We start from the raw sequence: 9,422 nt of genomic DNA, 5'->3' as shown, positions 1-9,422 counted from the left end.
GACTGAGCTTGAGCTATTTTGCAATGAAGAATGGGCAAAATCTTCAGTCTCTAGATGTGCAAAGCTGGTAGAGACATACCCCAAAAGGCGTGCAGCTGTAATTCCAGCGAAAGGTGGTTCTACAAAGTATTGACTCAGGGGGGCTGAATACTTTTGCACGCCACACTTTTCAGTTTTGTAAAAAAAATTGAAAACCATATATCAATTTCCTTCCACTTCACAATTATGCACCACTTTGCGTTGGTCTATCACATAAAACCCCAATAAAATACATTTACGTTTGTGGTTGTAACGTGACAAAATGTGGAAAAGTTCAAGGGGTATGAAAAATTTGCAAGCCACTGTATAGGGAAATAGAAACATAGAAACATAGAAAATAGCTGCAGGAGTAGGCCATTCGGCCCTTCGAGCCTGCACCACCATTCAATATGATCATGGCTGATCATCCAACTCAGTATTCTGTACCTGCCTTCTCTCCATACACCCTGATACATTTAGCCACAAGGGCCTCATCTAACTCCCTCTTAAATATAGCCAATGAACTGGCCACAACAACCTTCTGTGGCAGAAAATTCCAGAGATTCACCACTCTCGGTGTGGAAAATGTTTTTCTCATCTCGGTCCTAAAAGACTTCCCCCTTATCCTTAAACTGTGTGAGCCCTTGTTCTGAACTTCCCCAATATCGGGAACAATCTTCCTGCGTCTAGCCTGTCCAACCGCTTAAGAATGTTGTAAGCTTCTATAAGACCCCTCCTCAATCTTCTAAATTCTAGCGAGTACAAGCCGAGTCTATCCAGTCTTTCTTCATATGAAAGTCCTGCCATCCCAGGAATCAGTCTGTCCTCAGATTAGGAGACCAAAACTGTACGCAACACTCCAGGTGTGGTCTCACCAAGACCCTGCACATCTGCAGTAGAACCTCCCTGCTCCTATACTCAAATCCTTTAGCTTGAACAACGAATATAGAAGATGAGCTTGAAGCAGGGCCAAATAAATCTCTACCAAATCAGAAAGGATTGTCGAGGTCCCTGGACCAAGTCGAGGTAGAAGATTTAGGGACAGGTGTTGTATCTCATGCGGTTGTTAGGGAAGAACCTGAGGAGGGGTTGGGTCGGAAGGGATGGATTAATCAGGGAGTTGCGGTCTCTGCGGAAAGTGGAAAAAGATGGAGATGGGAAGATGTGAGAGTGTTGGGTTGGCGAAAATGTCGGAGGATAATGTGTTGTATGTGACGGCTGGTGGGATTAAAGATAAGAACAAGGGATAATCTGCTCTCTGTTGCGACTTGGGGCAGGGGAAGCAAGAACGGTTCGGCGGGGGAACGAGGAGAAACGAGTGAGGGCCGCATATATGATGGGGAAAAGGATTACCCCGGTTCCCTAAAGAATGCTCGCATCTCGAATGTCCTGGTATGGAACACTTCAGTATGGGCGCAGATGCGACGGAGACGGAGGAATTTGGATTAGAGGATGGAGTATTTGCAGCAAGCAGAGTGGGAAGAGGTGTAGTGGAGATAATTGTGGGAGTCAGTGCGTTGATAACAAACTGGGCGGGAGTAATTTGGGAGCAGCTGTCCTTGAATAAGTCCCTATCATAACTGCGGCAGTCGATTACAGACCAGCTGATTGGAAATCATACCGGCGTGAAGCATACAGCCAATTGGCCTCCACTGCCTTCTGAGGCAGAGAATTCCACAAATTCACAACCCTCTGTGTGAAAAAGTGTTTTCCTCATCTCCGTTCAAAATGGCCTTGCCCAATATTCTTAAACTGTGGCCTCTGGTTCTGGACTCCCCCAAAACCGGGAACACGTTTCCTGCATCTAATCTTATATATTTCAATGTCCCCCTCTCGCCCTTCTAAATCCCAGAGTATACAAGCTCAGCCGCTGCATTCTATCAACATATGACAGTCCCGTCAACCCTGAAATTAATCTCGTGAATCTACGCTGGGCTGCCTAAATAGCAAGAATGTCCTTCCTCAAATTTGGAGAACAAAACTGCACACAATACGCCAAGTGTGGTCTCACTAGGGCCCTGTACAACTGCAGAAGGACCTCTTTGCTCCTCTACTCAACTCCTCTTGTTATGAAGGCCAACATGCCATTCGCTTTCTTCACTGCCAGCCCACGTTAGACTTCCCAAAAGGTAAAACCTTCCTTTATTTTCTGCATTCAATTCCATCAACCATTCCTCAGTCCACTTGACTAATTGATCAGGATCCTGCTGCAATTTTTCACAACCATCTTCACTGCCTGCCTAACCAACCATCTTTGTATCATCTGCAAACTTGCTAATGTTGCCATGTTTCTTCTCATCCAAATTGTGGGTGTAGATGACAAACAGTAACGGGCCCAGCACCGAACCACGAGGCACACCACTGGTCATAGTCCTCCAGTCCGAGAAGCAACCTTCCAGCATCCCCCTCTGCTTCCTTCCAAGAATGCGATTTTCTTTACATTCAGCTTGGATCCCATGCCATTTAACGTTCCAGAGGAACCTACCATGATGAATCGTGTCGAATGCTTTACTGAAGTCCACATATGCAACATCTACTGTACTGAAAGATGTCAGGACTTTCATATGAAGAAAGCTTGGATAGACTCGTCTTGTACTAGCTAGAATTTAGAAGATTGAGGGGGGGGGGGGGGGGTTCCTTATAGAAACGTACAAATTTCTTAAGGGGTTGGACAGGCTAGATGCAGGAAGATTGTTCCCGATGTTGGGGAACTCCAGAACAAGGAGTCACAGTTTAAGGATAAGGGGGAAACCATTTAGGACAAAGATGAGAATTTTTTTTTTCACACAGAGAGTGGTGAATCTCTGGAATTCTCTGCCACAGAAGGTATTCGTGGCGAGTTCATTGACTATATTTAAGAGGGAGTTAGATGTGACCCTTATGGCTAAAGGGATCAAGTGGTATGGAGAGAAGGCAGGTACAGGATACTGAGTTGGATGATCAGCCATGATCATATTGAATGGCGGTGTAAGCTCGAAGGGCCGAATGGCCTCTTCTACTGCACCTATTTTCTATGTTTATATGTTTCTATGCTTCTAAATGCCTGTATATCATATCCCTCAGAATATTCTCTAGTAACTTTCCAACTACAGATCTTAAGCTCACTGGCCTATAATTCCCAGCATTTCCCCTGTAGCCCATCTTGAAAGAAAGACACAACATTTACCAACCTACAGTCTCCAAGCACATGTCCTGAATATGAAGCCGACTCGAAAATTATAACCAAAGCTCCCGCAATTTCCTCTCTGGTTTCCGTAAATGTGGTCGGAATAATATCTGACCAGGCCATCGAGATTTATCCCCCTACATACACGATAGTACCTTCAGCGCCACTTCGACCGTAATGCTGACTGCTCTCAAGATACTTCCATTGACTGACCCTAGTTCCTCCGTTCTCCTGTCTTTCTCCACGGAAAATACAGAGGAGAAATACTCATTCAGGTTCTTGTCCATCTCCCCTGGCTCCACACAGATTTGACTGCTTTGATTCCTGAGAGTCACAAATCCCTCCCTCTCTCTCGTTACTCTTTCCCTCCTCGTCTATCAGCAGCAAATCCACCACTATGCCGCTGTTCCGACTATTTTAAAATATGTTTCCTTATAGAATCATAGTCATAGATTGATACAGTGTGGAAACAGGTCCTTCTGCCCAACCTGCCAACACCGGCTACAGTAGTTCCACCTGCCTGCGCTTGGTCCATATCCCTCTAAACCTGTCCTATCCGTGTCTCTTACTAACTGTTTTTCAAACTTTGGGATAGTCTCCTATGACAGCTTGGTCCATTCACCCACCAACCTTTGTGTGAAAAAGCTACTCTCCAGATTCCTATTAAATCTATTCCCCTTCACCTTGAAGCTATGTCCTCTGGTCTTCTATTCCGCTACTCTGGGCAAGAGATTTAGTGTATGAACCCCATCTATTCCTCTCATGATTTTACACACCTCTATAAGATCACCCCTCATCATCCTGCGCTCCAAAGAATAGAGACCCAGCGTACTCAACCTCTCCATATAGACCAGACTTTCTAGTCCTGGCAGAACACTCGTAAATCTTCTCTGAACCCTTTCAAGCACGACAATATCTTCCCTATACAAGGTGGCCAGAAGCACACACAATATTCTAAATGCGATCTCACCAACGTCTTATACAAATGCAACATGACCTATAATCAGTAATTCGACACATTACAAATGTGGCAGCGTCGGCGGCCGATGTAGCCACCGCATTGCACCCTTTCTGTGCCGCCACGCTATATGACTGAAGCAGAGAAATGAAAAGGAGATGATGGTCACCATGCTGCATTGTGCCACAGGCCCAGAAATAGACCACGGGAATTAGAAGATCAAGCACTGCCCGTTTGTACCTTCTCTCCAAAATCCTCAATCACAACTGCCCTGACAGACCCATCCTCAAACACAACTGCCCTGACAGACCCTGCCTGCTCCTGTCACACGGAAATGATTTCCACGTACCTCGAATCCATCCCATCTTCCCTGGTTCAATCTCTCCCGTCCTATGTCTAAGATGCCCCACATACACTTCGTCTCTTCAATGACCTTGAAACCTTGACTTCCGCTTTCGAAGCCCCCAATCCCGCATCTTTACTATGGACGTTCAGGCACTGTACTCCTCCACCCCCCCCCTCCCCCCAACTGGAAGGCCTTAATGTCCTCCGTTTCTTCCTCGACCTCTGAACCAACGAATTTCTCTTTACTAACACTCTCTCTGCCTAGCGAAGCTGGTCCTCACACTAAAAAAAAAATCACATTTGACCCCTCCCCACTTCCTCCAAGTCCAAGGCTGTATGTCCAGCGGCAAGTGATAGATTGGAATCTAGCAGATTATGGCACTGGGGAGCTGGTTCATGTACGAATGGTTTATTTCATTGGGCGAGGAAGTGTAATAGGTGGCGCTAGGTTTCACTTGGGGGCATTTGGTCAGACCGCTGTATTTCTAGCGGCAAGTGATGGATTGTAATCTGGCAGATGACAACGGGCAATTGATTGCGTCACTGAAGGTCCATCTTTCTACGTCACACATTGTGGATTATTCATCAATGAGCGCCTTGGAACTTTAGGTGTTTGTTTCCTGTGGCAACCAAGGCCATTGTTCTCACTGACCAGTCAGCGCTCCTTTGGTCAGCGCTAACGTTCTATACCCGGGGGCCGTATAAATGCCGGAGCGGCGCAGTATTGTGTCACTGTCTCTGGCAACACGCGAGCGGAGCAACATGGTGAGCGCGCGGGAGAATGCCCTTGAGACGCGCGTGTTGCACCCGGGCGAGGGATCCACGGGGGGGGGGGGGGGAGGATTTGTGGACTGGTGTTCGAGACTGGACACGGGAAGGGGAGAGCGCACCCGGGGAATTGGGATCGTAGTGGCTGAATGGATACGCTGAGCGGGAATGAGGCGACGGTGGGAGGGAAGGGCGCAGGGTACTCACGGGGCGGGAATTTGCCAGGGATTCGAGGGTAGAAAAAGGCGAATGCAGCGTGGTGTGTGCGCGAATTGTAGAGGTGGGTAGAATTGAGACGGTGCTCACAAAGGGTGTGGGTCTGTTCGCGATCAATGCGCTTTGAGCCAGTCTAAGTGGAGTCCATCTCACCGCCTGTTTCCGCTCGCCAACAGCGCGAGTGTATTTCAATCCACATCGGCCAGGCTGGCGTCCAGATTGGCAACGCTTGCTGGGAGTTGTATTGCCTGGAGCACGGGATCCAGCCAGATGGACAGATGCCCACCGACTCGACCATCGGAGGCGGCGACGATTCGTTCAACACCTTCTTCAGCGAGACGGGGGCGGGCAAGCACGTACCAAGGGCCGTGTTCATCGACCTGGAACCCACGGTGATCGGTAAGGTGGGGGGGGGGGGGGGGGGTCCGGAGAATGTAGAGCGTTGTCTTAAACTTCTCCCGTGCGGGGATGGAGGAGTGTGCGCCGATGGTGAATTCACGCTTCCGTGCTCCCCTCCCCCTACAGACGAGGTGCGGACCGGCACCTACCGCCAGCTCTTCCATCCCGAGCAGCTCATCACCGGCAAGGAGGACGCGGCCAATAACTACGCCCGGGGCCACTGCTCCATCGGCAAGGAGATCGTGGACCTAGTCCTGGATCGCATCCGGAAGCTGGTAGGTTGCTCAGCGAATGCATATTCTTGTACGACGTTCCGCGTGCTTGAAGCGCAATGTATCCGGTTACACAGGTCCATTCCCGAGTACTGCGGCCACGATGCTCCCGGATTCCCAATGCTACCTCTCCCTGCAACACTGAGATACCCACCGCACTATCTTTCTCAGCGCCGGCTATAGAGACGAACGTGATCCTATCGCGTCGCCCCTTCCCAATCAAGAATTGATGCTTTGCCCCTTCTCCGCCCTCAGGCCGATCTCTGCACCGGACTCCAGGGGTTCCTCATCTTCCATAGTTTCGGCGGCGGCACCGGCTCGGGCTTCACCTCCCTCCTCATGGAGAGACTCTCCGTGGACTACGGCAAGAAATCCAAACTGGAATTTTCCGTCTACCCGGCGCCGCAGATCTCCACAGCCGTGGTCGAGCCCTACAACGCGGTGCTGGTCACCCACTGCACCCTGGAGCACTCCGACTGCGCCTTCATGGTGGACAACGAGGCCATTTACGACTTGTGCCGGCGGAACCTGGACATCGAGCGCCCAACCTACACCAACCTCAACCGCCTGTTGGCGCAGATCGTGTCGTCCATCACCGCCTCGCTGCGCTTCGACGGGGCCCTCAACGTGGACCTTACTGAGTTCCAGACCAACCTGGTCCCCTACCCGCGCATCCATTTCCCGCTCGTCACCTACGCTCCCATTATTTCGGCCGAGAAGGCTTACCACGAGGAACTGTCCGTTCCACAACTGACCAACGCATGCTTCGAGCCGGCCAACCAGATGGTGAAGTGCGACCCTCGCCAGGGCAAGTACATGTCGTGCTGCATGTTGTACCGCGGGGACGTGGTGCCCAAGGACGTCAACGCCTCCATCGCCACCATCAAGACCAAGCGCTCCATCCAGTTCGTGGACTGGTGTCCGACCGGGTTCAAGGTGAGTGTGACCAATTCGCGTGTTTCGTAGAAACATAGAAACATAGAAAATAGGTTCAGGAGGAGGCCATTCGGCCCATAGAGCCAGCACCGCTATTCATCGTGACCATGGCTGATCGTCCCCTATCAATAACCCGTGCTTGCCTTCTCTCAATATCCCTTGACTCCACTAGCCCCTAGAGCTCTATCTAACTCTCTCTTAAATCCATCCAGTGACTTGGCCTCCACTGCCCTTTGTGGCAGGGAACTTCATAAATTCACAACTCTCTGGGTGAAAAAGTTTTTCTCACCTCAGTCTTAAATGACCTCCCCTTTATTCGAAGTCTGTGTGGCCTCTGGTTCTGGACTCGCCCAACATTGCGAAAAAAATTCCTGCATCTAGCTTGACCAGTCCTTTTATAATTTTATAAGTTTCCATAAGAAACCCCCTCATCCTTCTAAACTCCAGTGAATACAAGCCTAGTCTTTCCAATCTTTCCTCATATGACAGTCCCGCCATTCCAGGGATCAATCTCGTGAATCTACGCTGCACTGCCTCAATCACAAGGATGTCCTTCCTCAAATTAGGAGACCAAAACTGTACACAATACTCCAGATGTGGGCTCACCAGAGCCCTATACAACTGCAGAAGAACCTCTTTACTCCTGTACTGAAATCCTCTTGTTATGAAGGCCAACAATCCATTAGCTTTCTTCACTGCATCTGAATGCATTCTGGAAGTTAGGTACATGTAGTAAATCCCAAAACATATGAATCTGATTGGTTTTGGAGATTAAGGCCAGCTACAGGCAAATGAGACGAGCCGAATGTGCCAACTCTTGGGGCATGGACAAGGTGGTTCGAAGGGCATGTTTCCCATCTGCACAGCTCCATACCTTCATGGCTCTAACACGCATATCGGAACTTGCGACATTGATGGCTATCCAGAGAATACTTACAGCCGGAGACTTATTTTAGGGAATGGCAAGGGTGTACTAAACGTTGGTACACAAAATTGCTGGGGAAACTCAGCGGGTGCAGCAGCATCTATGGAGCGAAGGAAATAGGCGACGTTTCGGGCCGAAACCCTTCTTCAGACAGATGTACTAAACGTTGTTTGGTTAATTTTTGGGCGCATATTAAATTAATAATGGAACATGGTTTTTTTTTTTGCAAGTAGATTTGATTATAAGATATTTTTCTTCCGGCCATAGGTGGGCATCAACTACCAGCCCCCGACTGTGGTGCCGGGGGGCGACCTGGCCAAGGTGCAACGCGCCCTCTGCATGCTGAGCAACACCACCGCCATCTCCATGGCCTGGTCCCGTCTCAACCTCAAGTTCGACAAGATGTACGCCAAGCGGGCCTTTGTCCACTGGTACGTGGGAGAGGGGCTGGAGGAAGGGGAGTTCCAGGACGCGCGGGAGGACATGGCGTCGCTGGAGAAGGACTACCAGGAGGTGGCCGTGGATTCCGCCGACCTGGAGAGACGGGGTGAAGAGGAAGAATAAGATGAATTAATTAGGAATTTAAAAGTTTAAGTTTTATTTAATAGACTATATTGAAAGATATAACACTGATAATAATACATTATTTTAACGAACATTTGTTTTGTCGATATATTGCAGAAGTCGGGTGAATGGAATATCAATCAATCAATCAACCAATCAATCAATCAATCAATCAATCAATCAATCAATCAATCAATCAATCAATCAATCAATCAACCTTTATTGTCATCTTGCAAGCAACAGTTGTACAGTGCAAAATAAAAAGACGTTTCCCAGGGAATAGCGGAGCATCGCACATGAAATTTAAAACATTTCACACATAATAACACTAAAAACAATCCAGTCCCTGATGAAACAGTATAAATAGTTAAAAGCGGGTAAAAACACAACGTTAAAATACAATAAAACCAATCATAAAAATGTCCGGGGCAGCTGATTTGAGTGGCCAGTGCCAGTTACTAAAGTGGCCAGTGACAGTTATTAAAGTGTCCGTCACACATTGGCATTAGAGGAAACGAAATGGCAGATAAGGTAGCAAAAGAGGTAGCAAAAAGAAGTAAAATTGATTTAAGTATTAACATAGGTAAAACTGAAATCAAAGACATTATTAAGCAAAGACTGAAGGAAAGATGGCAAAAGCAATGGGATGAAGAGCGGAAAGGACGGTGGTTCTACAGAGTCCAGAGGAAAGTGGGAGAAATGAGATGTGCAGGAAAAAACAGAAAAGAGGAGACAGTAATCTCAAGAATTAGATTTGGACACACTGGTCTGAACAGTACACTTTTTATAATAGGCAAGCATAATACAGGTAGATGTGAATACTGTGGGCAAGAAGAGACAATAGAGCATGTCATT

The 9,422-nt window shown here is 48.2% G+C and overlaps 1 protein-coding gene across 1 annotated transcript; it reads left to right on the top strand.

The window, feature by feature from the left end:
* The first annotated feature begins 5,734 nt into the window (after positions 1-5,734).
* LOC116967636 (tubulin alpha chain-like) lies at positions 5,735-8,567 on the top strand. Its single transcript, XM_033014233.1, has 4 exons — positions 5,735-5,870; positions 5,997-6,145; positions 6,398-7,078; positions 8,271-8,567. Exons 1-4 carry the CDS (start codon positions 5,750-5,752, stop codon positions 8,565-8,567), a joined length of 1,248 nt encoding a protein of 415 aa, XP_032870124.1. The 5' UTR covers positions 5,735-5,749.
* The last annotated feature ends 855 nt before the right edge of the window (positions 8,568-9,422 follow it).

Source organism: Amblyraja radiata, chromosome 40, assembly GCF_010909765.2.
Source record: "Amblyraja radiata isolate CabotCenter1 chromosome 40, sAmbRad1.1.pri, whole genome shotgun sequence".
In the NCBI taxonomy this organism is placed as follows: domain Eukaryota; kingdom Metazoa; phylum Chordata; class Chondrichthyes; order Rajiformes; family Rajidae; genus Amblyraja; species Amblyraja radiata.
This window is presented reverse-complemented; position numbering and strand designations above follow the sequence as displayed.

Excerpts from the sequence above, each read along its gene's own strand:
- LOC116967636 (XM_033014233.1), top strand. The coding sequence starts at position 5,750 with ATGCCCACCGACTCGACCATCGGAGGCGGCGACGATTCGTTCAACACC. Across the intron at positions 5,871-5,996 it reads CCTGGAACCCACGGTGATCG|ACGAGGTGCGGACCGGCACC; the intron begins GTAAGGTGGGGG and ends CTCCCCCTACAG. Across the intron at positions 6,146-6,397 it reads TGGATCGCATCCGGAAGCTG|GCCGATCTCTGCACCGGACT; the intron begins GTAGGTTGCTCA and ends CTCCGCCCTCAG.